The sequence below is a fragment of the Poecilia latipinna genome, unplaced genomic scaffold (assembly GCF_001443285.1).
Source record: "Poecilia latipinna isolate Pla-1442-1.1 unplaced genomic scaffold, P_latipinna-1.0 Scaffold2038, whole genome shotgun sequence".
In the NCBI taxonomy this organism is placed as follows: Eukaryota; Metazoa; Chordata; class Actinopteri; order Cyprinodontiformes; family Poeciliidae; genus Poecilia; species Poecilia latipinna.
In genome coordinates this window covers 97187-119169 of record NW_015114654.1, presented here as the reverse complement: position 1 = coordinate 119169, position 21983 = coordinate 97187, and the positions used below count along the sequence as shown (strand labels likewise).

The window sequence follows — 21983 nt, the reverse complement described above, 5'->3', positions numbered from 1 at the left end:
GGAAGAAAAAAGCCTCAGAAAGACATTAAAGTAAGAGAAACAATCATGATGAATACATTCATAGACCTTTTATATGTATCAGTTTTATCCAGTCAATCTGTTTTTTTCTCTCAAGTTCGTTTTGCTGCTGATGACGACACAGTGGATTATGAAAATGATGGAGAACGTTCTGCTGCCGCCGCACTGCACTGAGCTTCATCACAAATCAGTTACAGTTTATATAAAACAGTGTTGTATTTTAAACATGTTTCTGTATGCATGTGTAATTTCTTTACTTGTTGAATTTCCTAATAAAAGAGATAAACAGATGAGGAACTATTCCCTTCGTTCTCATTGTGTTTTGCGATGGAAAAACCAAAATCTCCGTATTTGTTCACTGAAATCCCTCTGGAGTCAGATGGATCCATAATCAGACAACAGAAACTCTTCACAGCACTAAATCTCTAAATCACCATTTAACGATTAAGGACAAACTGTCAAATGACCAAAACTGTCTGTTAATTTCTTAAACCAAATGAAACATTTTCTGCATCAAATAATTCAATGACCAGCAGATCATTCAATGGTCTGTTTACAGAAGAGCCAGATTTTCTGATCTAAATTATTAGCATGCTGGAGTTTGCAAAGAGTTACTTTGCAAAAGAAATTAAAACAGAATATACAGAAAAAAAGCAATAACTTCTACAAAATAAAACCTCAGTACTCATCTGCTTTATGTTATTGATAATCAGCTAAAGCTTAATCAGAATAATGATTCACTTTAGTTGATCTGAGTGTCACAAAGTGACTCAGTGAAATGGAGCTTAAATGTCTATTTCTAACTAAAGGTTGTGCAACTAGTTCCTCCTATTTGTGGATTTACTTCAGATTCTAAAGAAAACACAAAAGTGACGACAGCAGAGTGACGGGATGCATGCTGGGTGTTGGTGTGAAGCTGTTTTTATTTCAGCCACAAACAGGAAACATCATCAGTGTTTTCAGATCAGCAGCAGAGAAAAGTCTCTCAGTTCAGCTGCTGATAGACGGACAGGAGATGTTGGTTCTGGTTCTGGTTCTGGTCGTTCTTCAGTTTGAAGGTAAAGATCTGTTTTCTTTCACATGAAGATGAAACAACTTGAAAGACATTTTGGTTTATATTTAATGACAATTACCTTTTCATATTCCCAGACGTTAGAGTAGCATTTATTACTCAGGTTTTCAACATGTATATATGAAAATAAACATGTTCATAAAATTTTGATTCAAAGTTTTTTCTTTTTTCTCTCAAACTTCTGACCTGATTAGGACTGAAATACTAAGAATTTTTGATACAAATGTGTCTCAAACAGCTATTTAAGAGGTTCTAATGGAGAAAATGTAACAATAAGTCAAACATGACAGAAAATAAGTTAACAACACATTTCTAGTTTCACCTTCATGATTGTTTTAGTGAATGAAGAAGTATGAAAAACTTTAATGTGTCTTTGTTTCTTCTGCAGGAACCAGAGAAGAACGTAATCTCTATCACGGAGAAGGAGAAAATGTTGTTTTACCTTGTGACATTCAGTCATTTTTATCCTCATGTTCCAACGTTGAGTGGCTTTACTACAGCGATACAAGCTTAAGGTTTTCATTGGAGGTTGAAAATGGAAAAGTTGTTGATGTTTCACCTCGAGCTTCCAGGTTAAATATGGACAGCAGCTGCTCTCTGATCATCAACAACATCGATCGCGTTGATGTTGGACGCTACGCCTGTAGATCTCGATCTGATCCCTCCTCTGATGGCCATGTGCTTTTGAATGTTTTATCCAGTGAGTATTTAGACCTGAATGATTTAACTCTCAGTCTCTTTCCTTCTGATCTACTTGGTGAAATGTTGGACAGATGTTTCTGACATCATCAGTTCTGATTTCCTTTTTCTCTGAACCTTGAACTTCTTTGGACTTTAACATGAGGGAACCTCTCAGTGACCTGATGCAGTCAGAAGGTCACATGTTGTTCAGTCAGAGAGAAACGATCATTTATTTAGATTCAGGCAAACATTACCCATCAGTCCATGCATTTCTTCTACTTCCTGTCTGATCTGGGGGCGGGGCCAAGCTGTGATGACGTCAGGAAGTCGCTCATCAGAGTGAACGTTGTGCTGAGGATGTTTAGATTTAATCAGTTTGTCTTGTTTTGTGGTTCAATGTTTGATCAAACTACTGAATAAAAACTTTTAGGATTCCTTGGTTTGTTCCAACATGCTCATGAAAACTTTCTCAGATCTACAATATTAATGCAGGTCAGTCTCCAAAAACGATACAGGCATCTAAACTTTTTATCAGGTTTCGTTTCTTTGTCTACTCTTCACAGACTGAGACAACATTTTTTCTGTTTTTTTTAGTTTTTCTCTTCAAAAAGTGGTTCTGCATTTTTCAGAAATCTAAGACGACAGTTTTTCTTTTTCTTTCAGTTTCTCCGTCTCCTCCAGATGCTGTTTTAGCAAAAGATGGAGAAATAACATTAGGGTGTTCTCTGTGGAGATACAGCGGGTCGAATTCTTGTCCAGATAAAAGTCTCCGCTGGTTGGATGAGACAGGAACTGAACTGACTGGTGAAGGTGATGGATACATATCAGGACAGACTGGCTGTGATTCTCATCTGACTGTGAATCTTCAGAGCAGCAGAAGATTCACCTGCCAGTTTGTTGAAGGAAACGAAGTGAAGGTAAAAGCTCACTACCAACATGAAGGTATGACGTCATCTTATTAAGACAAACGTTGAAACAAACTGTGATTACATCGATCTATGTAGGCCTAGTGAAATTAAGCAGTAGCTTGTTTAATCTTCAGTATACATTGTTCCCTTTTTTCCACCATGTGCAAATGTGTTGAGATGGTTTTCTTCCCTCCCTGTGTTGAGCACCAGGTGACATCAGAAGCACATCTCTGATTGATGGACGCATTCATAGTTTGGTGTGTTTCAGCAAAATGCATCATTGAACACAGACTTGATTCTTTTTAAGTGTAGTATGTTTTAGATGTTTTTTTAAATTATCTTCTTATGGTGTTGTAAGACAAGGCAGCAGTAGTTGTCCAAAGGAAGACAGACCTCTAGGTTCAGGATTTATTTTTACCATTTTGTTTTGACAATTTGAGGTGATTTTTCCCCTGCAAGTATGGAGGAGCGGCCGGCGGATGGAGTAGCCCAGCAGAGGGTGGCAAACGGGGGATTCCTGGAAGTTGCTGCTCTCCTGGTTGTGGTTGGCAGTGTCATGCTTGCTGTTGTTGTGGTTACTGAGCAGTTGGTGGTGCTGCTCAGGGACAGATTCTGTCACAAGTTCAATGGTATTACTGGCATTGGAATCAGTGAGTGGATTGAAGAGGCCCAAACATGTAATTGGACCGACCGGCAGCACATCAGGCTTTCTTCCTTTTGATCACCGAGAGGGGGAGGCAAGGGTGGAAATAAAATACCGCACTAGTGCAGAAGGAATGATCCAGCTAAGATCTTAGCATCTTAAAGAAGCCGTATGGCTGTTCTAAGTCGTATTTAACTCTGCAGCATGCGTTGTTTTCTAGGAAGCAGCAAGAGAAGGAAATGCCATGAACTGTGTTCATGGTCATCCTGCCGCCAACTTGCTTTATGTGCATGGAGAGGCAATTCGGTGAAAGAGGCAGGGGTTTCCAGGTGGCTCTAGGGGCACTAGGTGGATCCTTTTAAGGGATGCATATCCATATGTAGTGGGTGGCTGCATCCACTGCATGCAGACGGCTCTTGAGCAGTGAGGATAACTGGTGGGGTTATGAAATTTGTAGCTGGAACCTGTACAGCTATAAAGGCATTAATCAGAGGTGTGATTCTGATTTCACCTGGTGCTCAGAGTGATGAGTGTCGGACACCATCTCGCCACAAAAGTTTTTTCATCTTTGAGTCTTTTAACAGCAGCTCCTGCCGATAACACCACCATCATCATCATTGGATCAGTGATCGGCGTTCTGCTGCTGGTTGTTCTTGCTGCTGTTTTTACCAAACTCAGGAAAACCAGAAATAGAGAAGATCACAGAATTTCATCAGGTACTGAAGGCAATTTAAACAATCGACAAATCTTCATTATGATAGTTCAAAATCTTGAATGTTTTTAAAGCTAATGCAGACAAATAAACAAGCATGTTCTGATGCACAGCTTTATGTTAAACCTTTCAGAGACTGAGGAAAAAGAAAGATGCATGTGGATTTTAGAAGAATTTGAATTGAATTCAAATTCAAAATACTTTATTAATCCCAAAGGGAAATTAAAAAATAATAATGAAATAATCCAGAGATGGGAAGCGTGGGGGGGTGGGGGGGGCTTCCCTCTGACGATCTACAGACCCTAAGATGGTTATCGCTCCTGTTGGATGAAAGTTTCTTTTAGATGTTCTGCAGGAACACAACATTTCAAGCAAAGGCTAAATGAAGCCACCATCAGGTCATCCTCAGAGAGGCTGAATCAGTCAAAATCCCTATCATCTATTCATGTTAAGCTGCTGTATTTAGATCAGGGGTGTCCAAAGTGGGTCCTGGAGGCCCGGCATCCTGCATGTTTCAGTTCTCTCCCTGGTGGTAACAACAACCTCCTCAGCATGTCGATGTTCTTCTTAGGCCTCTAATGAGCATCATTTGATCCAGGTGCTTTAAAGCAGAGAACTAAAACATCCAGGATGCCGGGCCTCCAGGACCCACTTTGGACCCACTGGTTCACATGAAAAGGTAGAGTTATTCTCAAACAACAGAAAGAAAAGCTGTAAAGAAAATGTAAAAACAAAAATATTTTTCATATTCTTATTTCCTCAAAACATTTTTATCAGCTATTTACAGATAAAACACTTTGCTGGATAATAATAGCAGAGACGCTTGACCTTTGCCACTCCAGCCTTAAGCTTTCCACAACGCAGAGGAAAACTGTTTCTGTGTGCAGGATGGAGGAAACAGAAAACTGGGTCTTGAGCTGTGATGCTCTAATCACACTCAGTGTGAAATCCATATTATTATTGATTATTGATTATTGTTGAGTGAATTCTATAATCTCTTGCTGCTGAAGTTATTATCTGTGGACCTAAAGACAACGATCCAGAGTCAGCACACCGCTGCAGTTATCACAGCTAGAAACTTGAGATCAGGATGAAATCTGGACTCTGACCTGAACCTTCAGAGTCACATACAGACAGTCACAAAGTCGGCCTTTTATCACCTGAAGAATATTTCCAGGATCAGAGGACTAATGTCTCAGTAAGATCTAGAGAAACTCATCCATGCGTTTATCTTTAGTCACATTGATTACTGCAACAGTGTCCTCACAGGCCTGACTAGAAAAATCCTCCTGATCTAGAACGCTGCTGCTGGAGTTCTGACTAAAACCAGGAGGACAGAGCACATCAACTCACTTCTAAAGTCCCTTCACTGAGAGAATAGACTATAAAATACTTCTGGTTCTGGTCTGATCTGCATCTCCTGAACCAAAAATCAAACGAGGAGAAGCAGCATTCAGCTTCTGGAACTAACTTCCAGAAAAAGAGAGTTCCTTTAAATAAATACTAAAATCTCACCTGTTTAGAGATGCCTTTGATTAACAATAACTGGATATTGATTAATGTTTGATATATTATGTTGTTATTGATGATTTTGATGATAACATTTGACAAAATGTAATGTTCGCTTCATAATTGGTTACTGTATTATATTTTTAGCATGTAAATCTAACTAACCTGTGAGATAGTTAGCTGGTGGTTAGTTGTTCTGGTGAACTGTTAACATTTTACGTTAATTTCTCTGAGCCAAACAGCTTCATTTGCTTCCTGTTGTGGTTCACGTCTGTTTCTGTCTAATGTTGAAAGTCGGGCCTCAGAATAAGGAAGCGCTGTTTCCATAGTAACCGCAGCGCAGCACACTAATAAGCAGAAGTGTTCATGAAAATCATTGACGATTTGTTTTCCTTTGACTCTGAAGATCAAGATTCAGCCTGTGGAAATCATCACTATGTGAGTATTAAAATAAACATGTTTCCTATAGAGATCAGATAAACCATCTAATTGACCTCCATATTTTTAAGAATGACCAGAAAACGTAGTTTCAACATAACTTCTGCAAAATCTTTACCGCTCATGAAGCACAAAGCGACAGGAAATGATTGCAGGTTCTTCCTGTTTTCTGAATTAGTCAGAGAATGAATTAGCAATTAGCAGCTAACAACTGATTTTATCAGTCAATAAAATACAGTAGCACGTGTTTTCTTAAGTAATAGAATAATTAATGTCAATGTGAAATGTAATGTTTGTAATTTTAGCTCCTTAGGTTGATCAGACACACCTGAGAGACTTTGACAGGACCGTCTCAGGTTCAAAACCTGTCTGGACCATTTGATCAACATCTCTGTCCCTCATTTCTGTCCAACAGTTTTATTTGTTTTCATTTCATCACTGTGTGAAATAACTAAAGTTTTTATTTAGTCATTCTGGTTTGTTATTCTCTGAAATATTTAAACTTCTTAAAACTTATTTTCCACATGTTGCTGTTCAAACTTCTCTGCTTCTCCCCAAAGAACGTTTTTCTACTGATACAGTAGATAACAGCAAACTGTCTGTTCTCAGGATGAGCTGCAGTCCAACCTGACCTACGCTACTGTTAACCTTCCTGAAGCCTCTCAGAAGGTGAGAGGCCCAAAGAGCTTTAGACTTATAACACTGAACACTGAATTCATCTTGTTAAATGTAACATGGTGCAATTCCCTGATTTTCTGTTTTTAGAGGAGTGTTATGTTATTTCAGCATCTTAAGCCATTAAAATGATGTGAATGTGAAGTTTGCACACATTGTGAACATGTTCAACAGCCACATGTGTACAAGTCGTCCAAATGGAACTGAAACAGTTTGTGGTTTGTGTTCTGCAGGTCAAACTGGGCAAAGACACTGTGACTTATTCTACAGTCAGGACTAAAGAGAAGACGGAGGCAGACTGATCGCAGCGACGTCTACAGCCAAAACACCGAGCCCGACACCGAACCCAACACCGAACCCAAAACACCGAACCCAAAACACCGAGCCCGACACCGAGCCCAACACCCAACCCGACACCGAGCCCGACACCGAAACCCAAAACACCGAACCCGCCACCGAAACCCGACACCAAACCCAAAACACCGAGCCCGACACCGAGCCCAACACCGAACCCAAAACACCGAGCCCGACACCGAAACCCGACACCAAACCCAAAACACCGAACCCGACACCGAAACCCGACACCAAACCCAAAACACCGAGCCCGACACCGAACCCAACACCGGATCACCTTTCTAAACAAGATTTTGTTAAATATTATATTGGGGATTTAATTTGTTGAGAACTATTTAGTAAAACCTATTTAGATTAAGGCTATAATGTGTTAATGTTGGAAATAAAATACTTTATTAAAATTCCACATTTTTACTTTATTTCTGCATAAACTTTGTTTTTAGTAATTTGAGTTTACATTTGATAAGTAAATTAACAGGCTTCTTCATAACATGTTTGATACAGGTCTCCAATAGTATCATGTTTATTTTGCTTCGTGGTAACGCTGTCAGCTTTATTTTGTATTTAGAAAATCGTTATTGTGACATGCCCTCCACTAGAGGGCGTGTTTTTGTTTAGTGTTTCAGTTTTTAGCAGCGTGGGAGGCAGCAGTGTGTTGCTGCCCCCTGCTGGTCAGTGGGCGGTTCTCCCTGGTGACCTGGTTTTAGTTTTATCTGGATTTCTGTTTTAATGTAGTTAAACAGGAAGACTTTCTCGTGCAGTTTTCAGACCTTGATCAGCACAAAATGGCAGCTGGCCGAAACTGGAATATATGACCATTACATCACTGTTTCTATTATAATTATTATTTAAAAACTAAACTGATAACAATAAGATTACATTTGGTTTTATTATATATAAATTCATTACAACAAACTGACCGCAGCTCTTTAGCATTAGCATGCATCACAGTTCCTCTTTGACTCCCCAAGCAAAGAATGTTACAAGGTTGTGCAACAGGAGTACAAAAAACCTTAGAAACTATAAAAATAAAAGTTAATTTATTGCCTCGTTTATGTTCTTGACAATCAGAACCTGTAGCTAAAACTCGGTTCCCCTCAGTTGTTCTAAATGTTGCAAAGTGAAACAGTTAAATGTAATTTAAATGTTAATTTTTGACTAAAGTTTGTACAGTTAGTTCCTTCTCTTTGTGGTTGTCTGTCACCTTCTAGAAAACATACAAGTATGACACAACCACAGGGCTTGGCATGAAGTTTTCAACCATAAATTTAGCCATAAATAGGAAATATTATCAGCATTTTCAGTGTTGAAGCTGATAGACGGACAGGAGATGTTGGTTCTGGTTCTGGTTCTGGTCGTTGTGCTTCAGTTTGCAGGTAAAGATCTGTTTTCTTTCACATGAAGATGAGAAAAATTAAAGGACTCATTGGTTTATTGTTATTTACTGGAGACACAAATACTAACATTTAGAATTTGCAAAAGTAAATTTGTATAGCTTTTATCAATTAGTCAGGTTTCGACAAAATATATAAAAAATGCTTCAGAAAATTTGGATTAAATATTTTTTGGCTTTTGTCTCAAACTTATAACCTGACAGGGATTAAAATATTTCTTACTGTTGACATGAACAGTAAGTTTATGTTTGTTTCTGTGAATAATGAGGTGTGTAAAAGAAAATAAGGAAGCTTTATTTATATTGCACTTTTCACAGATAAGATCACAAAGTGCTTCACAGAAATAAAGGTGTGTGCAATAAAATAAACCAAAGGTGGTACAAACTCCTAATAAAGTCAAAAGTAGAACATTTAACTAAAAGTTTGTCTGAATAGAAGTTAATTTAGCTTCATTTTGAAGGAATAGACAGAGAAACAGGGGGGCTGCAGTCTGAGAGGTTATAAACTGGGTTGTAAACTGGTTTTAAACTGGGTTTTAAACTGGGTTTTAAACTGGTTTCAAACTGGTTTCAAACTGGTTTTAAACTGGGTTTTGGGTGCATTCAAGAGTGTCATAAAGTGGTTTGTGGGAGGTGAAGAGGATGAACGCAGGAACCCAGGTTGTAGAAGAAAATGATGAATTGAATGAAGAAAGCTCAAAACAGTCCAGAACAGGCGGCACGGCAGAGAGTTAGCATACAGCTAATTAGCGTTAGCAACTGAAAAACTGAGGACTGAATAAGTGAGCTAAACCAACACAGGACTCTACAGTTCGACTGTTACAGCAGGCAGACAGACAACAAATGACATTCAACGAGGACCCGACAAGAGACAAAGACACTGGGAGGGTGATCAAGGAACGAGACACAGCTGGGATCAATCAACAGGGAAGACGCAGAGACAGAGACTCACTGGACAGAAACTGAACACAGAAAAACCTTACAATAAATACACAGAAACACAAATCATGACAAAAAGGTTTTGGGCTGAGGACTGAAGAGAGCAGGCTGAAAATGAGGGGTCAACATTTTGCATTGGACTGGCCTCTCCATTTAACGCTCTAAAATCAAGACTAAAATTTTTAGATTAATCCTAAATTTAATCAGTAGTCAATGTAGAGAAGATCAAATCTGTGTAATGTGTGACTTTCTGTTAGTTTTTGTTTAAAAGTGTCACTGCAGCCTTCCGGTCCAACTGGAGACGAGTGACAGCAGATTTATTAAAACAAGTAAAAAGAGAGTTGCAATAATCTAAAAGATAGGAAATGAGATCAGCTTTCATGTGTCTTATTTGTCTGCTGCAGGCACCAGTGGAGAACGTCATCTCTATCGCAGAGCTGGAGAAGATCTTGTTCTACCTTGTAACAGTACCTTACGTTACCCATGCTCCACTGTTGACTGGGTTTTACACAGAAATCGAACGCCTTGCGAAGTGGTTCATTATGGGAAAGTTGTTAAGAGTTTACCTGGAGCTTCCCGGTTGGATGTGGACAGTAACTGCTCTCTGATCATCAACAACATCACTGCTGATGATGCTGGAGATTACATCTGTTATGTGGCTTCAAGTTATTTGGATGAGAGCAGAGTTTATCTGTTTGTTCTGACCAGTGAGTATGTATTCTTGAATGATTTACTCATGTTAGACAAATATTTCTGACATCATCAGTTTCTCTAAAACCTTGAACTTCTTTGGTTTTGCTGTTGGGTTTTTTAGATTTAAAGGGGCAGTATCATGTAAAAGCTTTACATCATGCTATAACGTTATTCCCTCATCAGAAATAAACCTGGAGTGTTGCTTTGATTCTTTCATGCATGTTTGAGAAATCCTCCCATCTGCATGGCAACACTTCAGCTGTGCAAAACACTCTGTGGGACGTAGCCCCACCTTTTTACGACACAGCTACTCCTCAGAGATGCAGTTCACAACTTCTGCCTCACAGAGCAGCCCTTCCCCATAACTCCACTCAGCTCCTTCAGACCATCCAGCAGCCTAGCCTGGTTCCTTCAGACTAGCCAGCAGCTAGCCTGGTTCCTTCAGACTAGCCAGCAGCCTAGCCTGGTTCCTTCAGACCAGCCAGCAGCCTAGCCTGGTTCCTTCAGACCAGCCAGCAGCCTAGCCTGGTTCCTTCAGACTAGCCAGCAGCCTAGCCTGGTTCCTTCAGACCATCCAGCAGCAATTAGCAAACACCTGATAGGACTGAGCATCAGATGAGCTCATTATAGGAGCTACTTCTTAGAGCAACGCTTGTAAAACGTTGTTGAAGGGCGAATAGAGGTGCCATGTTGTGACAACTTCCTGAAGGTGGAGTTTCAGAATGTGCAGGATTTCTTAAAGAGACAGAGACCCAATAGCATTCAGTTATGAAGTCAAATATTTTTATGTCATATTTGCTACACATAGCATTTTTATGACATTTTTATGAAGGAACTATGTGTCTGGTCCAATGTTTGTTCAAATCGCTGAATCATTTAGTTTCAGGATTATTTTTCTTCCGTCATGCTGATGAAAACCTGCTCAGATCTGAGACTCCTATCCCTTTAAGGCTCTCACCTTTGAGAAATTACTTTAACATCTTCCAGAATAAGACAACAGTTTTTATTTGTCTTCCAGTTTCTCCATCTCCACCAGATGCTGATCCAGCAAAGGAAGATTTCACAGTGCACTGTTCTCTGAGCAGATATGTGGGGTGGAGTTCTGGTCGCAGGAACAGTTTCCGCTGGCTGGATGAGACGGGAACTGAGCTGACAGGTGAAGGTGTTGGGTTACTTTTAACAAGACCACGAACCTGGAATTCCTCTCTGGCTGTGCAGCATCAGAGCGGCACCAACAGAAGCTTCACCTGCCAGTTTGTTGAAGGAAACTGCATGAAAGTTGACGCTCGCTACCCGCCGGGATTTATCGGTATGATGCTGTTTCCTTTCTGAGTGAATGAGAACCTGGTGATGAGCAGAAACTGATATTACATCTCTAAATCAGTTTCTCACCTGAAAGTAAAAGTGTTTGATTTATTGATGCTAATATTTCTTTCATTGTGTCCTATGGTTGGATCACTGAACTGGACTTTATGAAAGCAAAGAGGACAAAACTTGTTGCTTTAAAAACAAAAGCCAGTCTTTTTATCCAGTGTTTCTAAAAGCAAATGATCTGTTTGCAAATGCAAACATGTTCTTCCTTTTCTAACATTGTAGATCTGTCAAGCTGTCAGTGAGTTGAAGTTGGCGTTGTTAGGAAATGTAGCCACTAGATGGCAGTACTGAGTTAGATAAATTAAGAGGAAATGAGCAAATATGGCACTTGATCAGGGCCGTTCTCGCCATGATTTATATTGTTGACCAGCAATAAATCACTTTATGAAAATAAATCTGGCAAAATAATATTTTTAAAATGTCTTATTTTTAACAGAATTTGTTGTAAATTAATTCTAACTGAGCATCACAGAGACTGATGTAAAAAGCTACATGTAGCATAAAATCTTTGTCTTTTTCTTCAGGTACCAGGAAGCAGTCAGTCCAGATCTACCACAGAGCTGGAGATGTTGCTGTTTTACCCTGTAGAAAGACTTCATCATCATGCTCCACTGTTAACTGGCTTCATGAGAGAGCTAAAGACATGAAGAGTCAGCAGGAAGTTCAGGAAGGAATCATTGTGCAGAATTCGTCTCGTGCTGCCAGGCTGAGTTTGGACAATAAATCTTCTCTGATCATCAATAACATCACTGCTGAGGATGCTGGACATTACAGCTGTCAGCTCTGGGAGGGAGGCAGCCATGATGTAGATGTATATCTAAATATAATGAGCAGTAAGTACTTGGAAATGAATGCTATGACTCCAATTTCTAAAACTGAAATCCATTTCTGGAGTTTTCCATTTAACATCAGATAGGATCTAACTTCAAAATTAGCTCCATTTTCATTCTTTCTACGGATCATCGCTTAAAGATGTTCAAAGTTTCTCACCTTCAATTAATGAAATAATTTTCATGTTAAAACACTATTATGTTTTCTTTCAGTCTCTTCATCTCCACCAGGTTCTGATCCAACAAAGAATGGAGACGTAACATTACGTTGTTCATTGAGTCCTTGTGCAGTTAAAAGTCTCCTCTGGTTGGATGAGACAGGAAGTGAACTGACTGGTGAAGGTGACGGATATAAATCAGGAGGACAGACTGGTTGTGTTTCTTTTCTCACTGTGAATCTTCAGAGCAGCAGAAGATTCACCTGCCAGTTTGTTGAAGGAAACGAAGTGAAGATAGAAGCTCACTACCAACATGAAGGTATGATGTCTGATTTTTATGAAGAAGTTAAAATGATGAAATGAAACTTTCCACACCTCAGTTTCTATGTAGATCTCCAGTTTTCTTCTCCATCATGGTGGTTCAGGTTCTCCTGGTTCTGAATGTGGATCCAAAGTCTCAGACTCTCAGATTGATGTTCAGTCCACCATCATGTTGAAACTATTTCCTTCCTAAACCAGATGAAAATGATCCAATCAGGTTGCTGCTCCGTCTCCTCCTCAGGCCCCCCCGCCTCGTCTCCTCTGAGCTTCATCATGTTGACTCTGAAGATCACAGGACTGATCCTGATGGTTGGACTCACTGTTGGTATCATCAGAACCAGAGGTGAGGAAACTCAGCTACCATGGAGACAATTTACACACTTTAATCACTTTATTCTGTTTTTCACTGCAGGAAGAAAAAAGCCTCAGAAAGACATTAAAGTAAGAGAAACAAGCATGAAAAATTCATTCATATACATATTCATATGTAGATAATAACTGTCAAATTACTGTCAAAGTACTTAAGCAGTATTGCTTTAAATATTTTCCCATTATAGTATTTGCTTTAAATCTTGTTAGAAAATAAAGTTTTTGACTTCTAAATTGTGTAAAGCTGTTATTCTACCTGACTAATGAGGAGATGCTGTAGTAAAATAAATTTCTGCTCTGATATTTCTCTCTAAATATCTCAGGTTCGTTTTGCTGCTGATGACGACACAGTGGATTATGAAAATGATGGAGAACGTTCTGCTGCCGCCGCACTGCACTGAGCTTCATCACATCCGTTACAGTTCATATAAAAACAATGCTTCATTTTGATGCTGCATCCATATGTATGCCTTCGCACCGTCTTCATATTTTTATTATTTGTATTCCTTAATAAATATATATTAAGGCTTATTTTTGCAGGCTGGTTGTTTTAAATAATTTTTTGTCATTAGCTGAAAAGTTGCATTTATCTATTATGTGAAGTAACAGTTATTATTTTCAAACTCTGCTCTGATGTTCAGTCACACAGTTTGTGTTTAATGATCAATAGTAAAATTTCATATTTTATAAAAAGTCAAGTTCAGAAAACCAAGGAAATCTTCAACACCAGAAAAACTTTCTGCTCAGAACATCAAGCAAGAGCAAAACAACGTTTTATTTATCCTTTACAAGAACTATAATTCACTTTAGTCAGGTTAAAATGAACTGATTCATTTTGATTGTTCAATATATAACTTTTTAACAGCTCTAACATAAACTAGTTCTCATTTAGTTAGCATAATTTCTCTAAAATAAAGGTTAAAAATGTGATGAAGTCATTTGCAGATTAACATGAATTAAGGCGGCGGAGGGAAGATCCAGTTGTTGAACTGAAACTCTGCTGCCTGATGAGACACTCAGCTGAAGTGCTGCAGCTCTTTGTCCATGAAATATCCAAAGTTTTTCCCTGAGAAATTCACTGTATCTCTTTCATTCATCCATAAAAGACAATAAGACAATAATATCAGTTTCATTCTGTTGACTTTAAACACTAAAGAAACATGATAATTCAGTTCAATGTTCTCAAAACAAGAACTCAACTCATGAAAGTGTTGACTTTTTTGTGCATAGAAACTGCCTGGCAAATTTTTAAAATAAAATGTAGGAAAGAGTCTTTTTTCTGGTTTATTACCGCCTGAGTTGATTTTCAATAGAAACTTTCTCTAATATGATAAAAATGAAAAAGAAAAATATTATTAAGAAACAATTTGGTTCTTTTTTATCTATTTTGATGGCCAGACAACTGAGGTTTCTTCTTCAATTCGCAGAGCATTCTGGGACTTGTAGTATAAATATAATTAGTTTCTAGCAGACATTAGGAAGTCTCTCTCTCAGGCCGGTTTGCGCTTCACTTTGACCTGATTCTGTTCTGTTTTAGCGTCAGAGCTGCTGGTGTTAGAGAACTGACTGCAAACTTCACACTTCCTCTTTCACTGATGCAAATGCATCTATAGAGGTTGGACAAAACAAATCTGAGCTATATAATCCAGTTTATGATTCCTGTTCTTCACAAGCACCTCCTTCAGCTGAAACGCCTCACTTCTGTTAAATGTTCACTTCTAACTGCAGTTCAGGCAGCTAGTTCCTTCTGTCTGTGGTTCTCTGTCAGTTTCTAGAAAACACAGAAGTTTGTAGGTGTTGGTGTGAAGCTGTTTATATCCTTTAATTCAGCCACAAACAGGAACTACTGTTCAGTAATTTCAGATCAGCAGCAGAGAAAAGTCTCTCAGTTCAGCAGCTGATAGACGGACAGGAGATGTTGGTTCTGGTTCTGGTTCTGGTTCTGGTCGTTGTGCTTCAGTTTGAAGGTAAAAATTTGTTTTCTTTCACATGAAGATGAGAAAAATTAAAGGAAACTTTGGCTTGAGTTATTTTATGGAAATATGTGAATTAATGTGCAGAAGTAAACATTTCGAGATATAAAAATGTTCAGAGGATATTCTTTATTGTCTCAACTTGTCAGAGAATAAATATATCAACTAGAAATTAGAATATTTTAAATATGTGTTTTACCAGTTTATACATATTAGAAAAAATACTCTGCATTTCTAATGTCATCATATTTTTTTTGGTGAAGGATGAAGTGTGTAAAACTTTAATTTGTTTTCATTATTGCTCCAGGAACCAGAGGAGAGGAACTTCATCTCTACCACAGAGCTGGAGATGAAGCTGCTCTACCATGTGACATCATGTCATCATCATCTTCCTCATGCCACGACGTTAACTGGTTTTACAACACGGATAAAAACCAAAACACTCAGCTGGAGGTTCAGGATGGAAACGTTGTTCAGAGTTCATCTCGAGCTTCAAGGCTACATATGAACAGTAACTGCTCTCTGATCATCAACAACATCACTGCTGAAGATGCTGGATGGTTCAGCTGTAGATCCGGTTCAGGATCCACCTTACTGTATCTGAGTGTTTTAACCAGTGAGTATTTAGACCTGAATGATTTAACTCTCAGTCTCTTTCCTTCTGATCTACTTGGTGAAATGTTGGACAGATGTTTCTGACATCATCAGTTCTGATTTCCTTTTTCTCTGAACCTTGAACTTCTTTGGACTTTAACATGAGGGAACCTCTCAGTGACCTGATGCAGTCAGAAGGTCACATGTTGTTCAGTCAGAGAGAAACGATCATATCCATGATATTAAAGACATTAATTTCATACCAACCCTTGATGAAGATTTATTTCTGTCCTCTGCTGTTTCTTCTCCTTCCTGTCTGATCTGGGGGCGGGGCCAAGCTGTGATGACGTCATGAAGTCGCTCATCAGAGTGAACGTTGTGCTGAGGATGTTTAGATTTAATCAGTTTGTCTTTAAATGTGGTTCAATGTTTGATCAAAGAAATGGATCATTTAATTTCTAGACTTTTTGTTTTTTCCATCATGCTGATGTAAATCTGCTCAGATCTGTATTATTAGTTCAGATCAATCACCAAGTAACACTCAGTTAACATCTAAAAATGTATCAGGGAGTTTCCTTGCTACTGTTTTTTATTCTGCTTGTCGCAGCCTGAGATAAAATTGCATTTGTGAAGTTTCTCCACAGTTACTTTAACATCTTTCAGACTGACAGTTTTCGTTTTCCTTTCAGTTTCTCCATCTGATGCTGATCCATCAAATGATGGAGCGATCACATTACGCTGCTCTCTGTGGAGACACAGTGTGTTGGGTTCCTGTCCTTATAAAAGCCTCCGCTGGCTGAATGAGACAGGAGGTGAACTGTTCGGTGGAGGTGATGGATATAAGTTCGGAGGTCAGGCTGACTGTGATTCGTTTCTCACTGTGAATCTTCAGAGCAGCAGAAGATTCACCTGCCAGTTTGTTGAAGGAAACGAAGTGAAGATAGAAGCTCACTATGGATCAGAAGGTATGATGTCATCACATCACACATTTTCACATGTTGGTTAAATTGCTATGATGAAAATCATCAGCTTCTGTGTAAATGTTTAGTCATTTTGATTGTTTATGAATGTTCTTATTATTCAGGACACTTTAACTCTTCACCACTGCCTTTTATGTAGATCTCCATGTTCCATAGGAAAAATGAAATTCAGTTGTATTAAAATATTTAACGCCTTAAAATCTATTAGTTAATCACAGAAGTGCATCAGAACTGCACATAAAATAAATATTCTGTCTTAAAATAAAATACATAGTGTCTGCTGGAGAGAAGACACTGCTGGTTTTGAAGCTCAGTCAATCATCTTAGTAAAATGATTTTCATCTTTCTTCATTTATATGAAAATGATCCAATCAGGTTGCTGCTCCGTCTCCTCCTCAGGCCCCCCCGCCTCGTCTCCTCTGAGCTTCATCATGTTGACTCTGAAGATCACAGGACTGATCCTGATGGTTGGACTCACTGTTGGTATCATCAGAACCAGAGGTGAGGAAACTCAGCTACCATGGAGACAATTTACACACTTTAATCACTTTATTCTGTTTTTCACTGCAGGAAGAAAAAAGCCTCAGAAAGACATTAAAGTAAGAGAAACAATCATGATGAATACATTCATATACCTTTTATATGTAGATTATAAATGACAAACATTTCCCCTCAGACTTGAAGTTTCTAGTTTGTAACATTATTTAAACAATTTTGCTTTAAATTGTTTCCTTGCAGTTTGACAAAGATTTATTGACTTTTAAACTGTGTAAAACTTCCATCAGAGTAATAAACAGATCAACTGTGGAATCATTCATAATGCTTTGAATTTCCTCTGATAATATAGTTAATATCCATAATACAGTTTTGTCCAGTTAATGTCTGCTTTCATTTCAGGTTCGTTTTGCTGTTGACGACCCAGTGAGCGAAGAACGTTCTGCTGCCGCCGCACTCCGCTCATCTTCATCACATCAATTACAGTCCATATAAAAACACTTTGCTTTAATGTTGCATCTTAATGGGAAGGAAGCGATCATTACAGCTCAGTTTGTTTCTCTGATCTGATGGCCTCTGGTCCAGACTGCTGGCATTTCTGGTTGTATTATCAGGTCAATATTAACTGTCACCAGTAGAGGGGGCTTGTGAGTTCTGATGGGTATAATTGGTGAATGACTGTTTGCTGGCCGTCCAGCTCTAGTAGAGATGAATTATGTCTCAACCAAATGTGGTCTGAGTCTGAAGCCTAAGTGATGAACTTTGACCTGGATTCTGTTCCAACTCGGTTTAATTCTCTGTCTGCAGAGTCTCAGAGCCGTTGCTGTTAGTGGACTGACCGCAGCTCATTAGTATGCATCACAGTTCCTGTTTGACTGCTCATCTGTTGTACAGAAAACTAGAAATTAAGACAAAATAAAATGTATTATTTTTCAGTTTATATTCTTCACCAACAGATCCTTCAGCTAAATCATGTCTCAGCATTACAAAGTGAAACGGATGCATTTTGAATGTTCATTTCTCACTAAAGTTAGAGCAACTAGTTCCTTCTATTTGTGGTTTTAGTTCAGTTTCTAAAGAAAACACAAGACTGATAAGAGCAAAGTTACAGAATACATGCTGGGTGTTGGTGTGAAGCTGTTTTCAACCATTGTTTCAGACATCAAGAGGAAACATCATCAGTGTTTTCAGATCAGCAACAGAGAAAAGTCTCAGTTCAGCAGCTGATAGACGGACAGGAGATGTTGGTTCTGGTTCTGGTTCTGGTTCTGGTCGTTGTGCTCCAGTTTGAAGGTAAAGATCTGTTTTCTTTCACATGAAGATGACATAAGTTAGACAACACTTTGGTTGATTGTGACATTTTGTGGAGAATTAAGAAAAAACATAATCTTACAGAAGCAAACATTTTTAATACAAGTCACATTTAGACAAAAGAAATGCTCAGAAATGATTTTCATTGTTTAAACATCTGATCTCTCAAGGGAATGAAGATATCAATTACTATAGATAGTTTATATATAAATAGTTTGTAAATATAAGTGAATATAGTTTGTTACCATGGCGGCGCCCTATATGGCTTCAGCTCCCGGTAATACAACCTATTTATTGTTTAAGTCAATATTTCCTGCTACAACAGCTCAGAGAAACGGCGCAGGAACAGTCCATGACCGTCAGACTACTGAGCAAATTCAGTCGTCTGGACTCCATGAATTTAGAGACACAGACAACTTTACAAAGCCTTGGACTTTTCAGTTAGATCAAGTTTACTACTGAGGCACCAGGGAAGGCATGAGAGAAAACAAAAGTGAGGTTGTCATGGTGGACTTACAGCTAAGCTAAAAGCTAACCCTTTCTGATTGCCACTTCCCTCCATCTTGGTGCTAACATTCGATCCATTGAAAGCAAATTGGACAACCTAAAGCTGGATTTAACCACCAAAAGGAAACAAACTGCTGCATTCTCATTTTCTGTGAGACGTGGCAAAACTCATCTGTCCCTGGTTGCGCCATCAGCCTGGATGGGTTAGCAACTTTCAGAGCTGACAGGAGCCATGCTCTTAGTGGTCAATCCAGGGGAGATGTGTTTGTATTTACATTAACAGCTGGTGTAACAACGCCACCCTGATCTTCAGTCATTGCTCTGTGGACATTGAGTTCATGATTGTGAGATGCAGACCTTCCTATCTACCCCGGGAATTTACGACCGTTATCATTTTTGCTGTCTACATCCCACCCAGCATCAACACCAAGCAAACACTGAGTACTATTTACCATGCCAACACTGACAGACAATCCAGATACCAGGGGGTGTTTTTAATGCTGCTGGAGACTTTAACCAGGCTAACATGAGGACTGTTCCTCCTAACTTCCATCAACATGTGGATTTTCCAACCAGAGGAGAAAATACGATGGATTTGGTCTACACCAACATCAAGAAGGCCTTCAGAGCAACCCTGCCCCTATCTCAGCTCTACAGATCCTCTTTCGGTTATGCTCATCCCACCATCACAAAAGAAAAGCTTGTGGTGAAGAAGGTGAGAGTGTGACCTGAGGAAGCTACGTCTGACCTGCAGGACTGTTTCGAATGCACAGACTGGGGCATTTCCGAGAGGCCGCTACACACGGACCTGGAGGAGAATGCAGAGTGTCAAACTACATCCAGTGGGGTATGGAGAAGCTTACAGAACAAAGTCCATAGTCACACGGGCCAACCAGAAACCTTGGATGACTAAGGAGATGTATACTAGGCTGAGGGAGCGAAATGCTGCCTTCAAATCTGGTGACATGGCAGGACTTAGATCAGTGAGGGCCAAACTAAACGGCTCCATCAAGGCAGCAGAACATGCCTACAGACAAAAGATCCAAGGTTTCTTTCATGATGCCAGCAACACCAGACAACTCTGGTCAACACTGGTCTCCCTGGGCTTCAACCCTCCACTGTGCAACTGGCTGCTGGACTTCCTCACCAACAGAACCCAGTCTGTCCGTGTGGGTAATAACACCTCTACTGTCATTCCTTTGAACACTGCCCCCCCAGGGCTGTGTCCTGAGCCCCCTGCTGGTCACCCTGATGACCCTGTTGATCCAGGTTTAACACCAACCACATCATGAAAAGCATCGTCAACTTCAGGAGGTCTTGACCCAACCACAGACCACTCCTCATCAGCGACAGCAGTGGAGATCGTTAGCAGCACTAAGTTCCTGGGGGTTCATATTACAGACAACCTCAGCTGGACAACTCGCATCACTCCACTGGTGAAAAAGGCACAGCAGTGTCTGTACTTTCTGAAACAAATGAGAAGAGCTTCCCTCCCCCCTCCCATCCTCTCCACCTTCTATAGAGGAGCCATTGAGGCCCTGCTGACCAGCAGCATCTCCATCTGGTCTGGGAGCTGCAAGGCCTCAGACCGGAAGTCTCTGAAGAGTAATGAAGACAGTGGAGAGGATCACTGGGACTCCACGCCCCTCTATCCAGAACATTGCATCCAGATGCTGCTTAGCCAGAGCAAACCAGCTCCTCTGACTCCACCCATCCTCTCCATGGTCTGTTCATCCGTCTGGCAGGAGATTCTGTAACATCTACTGCAGAACAGTCAGACTCAGAACTAGCTCAGAACCAGCAGACCCATCACTAAGACTGTTTGAGACTGCTGGAAAATGCTAAGTTATATATATTTAGCAATATGTTATTATTTGTATTTTATGTAATTATAGGCACACGTGTGTTTGTGTGTGTGCTTCGGTGGCCAAGCTATGACATTTCAGTTATGTGTCTTTGTGCAATGACAATGAATAAAGTCTAAGATAAAAATGTGAAAACAATTAAACATGTTGGGGAAATAACTACACTTCTGATTTTACCTTCAAGTTTGTTTTTAGTTGGATGAACTGTGTAAAAATTTAACATCTTTGTTTCTGCTGCAGGAACCAGAGGAGAACTTCATCTCTATCACAGAGAAGGAGAAAATATTGTTCTACCTTGTTTGTTATCATCATCATCATCATCATCATCATCATCATCATCATCTTCATCATGCTCTGCTGTTTCCTGGCTTTACAACAGAGATACAAGCGCAATTTACTCAGAGGTTAGAAATGGAAAAGTTGTTCAGAGTTCACCTCGAGCTTCCAGGTTAAAGATGGACAGCAGCTGCTCTCTGACCATCAACAACATCGATGATGATGATGCTGGAATCTTCATCTGTAGACCTGGAACCAGTACCATGTCAGATGTGTGTCTGAATGTTTTAACCAGTGAGTATTTAGACCTGAATGGTTTAACACTCAGACTCTTTCCTTCTGATCTACTTGGTGAAATGTTGGACCGATGTTTCCCCACTGGGGCCAAACTTTGAGACATCATTTTGGACGTCGTGCTGTGGAGATGTTTAGATTTAGTTAGTTTATCTTGTATTGTGTAGTAAAATGTTTACTCTCACCACTGAATCATTCATTTTCTAGATTATTTATTTTCCTCTGTCATGCTGATGAAAACCTGATCAATCTACAAAATTAGTGCAGAAGTAACATAGAGACAGCTCTTAAAATCTAATCAAAATGTTCTCTTGTTACTATTTATTTTATTTTCTACATTCTGCAGTCTGAGTGCCTAACCTTTTACTAAGATTCTCACTTTGAAGAAAGTAAATTTAGCATCTTTTAGACTGAGACAACAATTATTGTTTTCCTTTCAGTTTCTCCATCCTCACCAGATCCAACAAAGTAAAATTGCACATTACACTGCTCTCTGAGAAGATACAATGGCTTGGATTCTTGTCCAGAAAACAGTTTCCACTGGTTGGATGAGGCAGAAACTATTTATATCCCAGTTCAAAATAATCTCTTGTGTTGCCTT

General features: G+C 39.4%; 3 protein-coding genes across 5 annotated transcripts in view; all 3 read left to right on the top strand.

Moving 5' to 3' along the window:
* The first annotated feature begins 862 nt into the window (after nt 1-862).
* LOC106935871 (uncharacterized) lies at nt 863-7395 on the top strand. The gene is made up of 7 exons (XM_015016576.1): nt 863-1076; nt 1479-1790; nt 2435-2713; nt 3907-4038; nt 5950-5981; nt 6591-6650; nt 6890-7395. The coding sequence occupies exons 1-7, from the start codon at nt 914-916 to the stop codon at nt 6956-6958; spliced, it is 1047 nt and encodes a 348-aa protein (XP_014872062.1). The 5' UTR covers nt 863-913; the 3' UTR covers nt 6959-7395.
* A 1851-nt stretch (nt 7396-9246) lies between these two features.
* Nucleotides 9247-21983, top strand: part of LOC106935870 (uncharacterized) — a 33950-nt gene continuing 21213 nt past the window's right edge. The window contains exons 1-5 of the mRNA XM_015016575.1: nt 9247-9291; nt 9701-10049; nt 11054-11344; nt 11934-12242; nt 12453-12716. Of these exons, the coding sequence (XP_014872061.1) occupies nt 9247-9291; nt 9701-10049; nt 11054-11344; nt 11934-12242; nt 12453-12716 (1258 nt within the window). The remainder of the gene's footprint in view (nt 9292-9700; nt 10050-11053; nt 11345-11933; nt 12243-12452; nt 12717-21983) is intronic.
* Nucleotides 16999-21983, top strand: part of LOC106935873 (uncharacterized) — a 12240-nt gene continuing 7255 nt past the window's right edge. For all 3 annotated transcript variants that reach the window (XM_015016579.1, XM_015016578.1, XM_015016577.1), the window contains exons 1-4: nt 16999-17135; nt 17205-17233; nt 17532-18422; nt 21053-21382. The gene's annotated coding sequence lies outside the window, so the exon portion shown is untranslated. The remainder of the gene's footprint in view (nt 17136-17204; nt 17234-17531; nt 18423-21052; nt 21383-21983) is intronic.

What these genes read in the sequence shown, in the direction of transcription:
- LOC106935871 (XM_015016576.1), top strand. Translation starts at nt 914, where the DNA reads ATGCTGGGTGTTGGTGTGAAGCTGTTTTTATTTCAGCCACAAACAGGA. An exon ending in GGTCGTTCTTCAGTTTGAAG is followed by an intron (nt 1,077 to 1,478) that starts GTAAAGATCTGT and finishes TTTCTTCTGCAG; the next exon opens with GAACCAGAGAAGAACGTAAT. An exon ending in TTCCTGAAGCCTCTCAGAAG is followed by an intron (nt 6,651 to 6,889) that starts GTGAGAGGCCCA and finishes TGTGTTCTGCAG; the next exon opens with GTCAAACTGGGCAAAGACAC.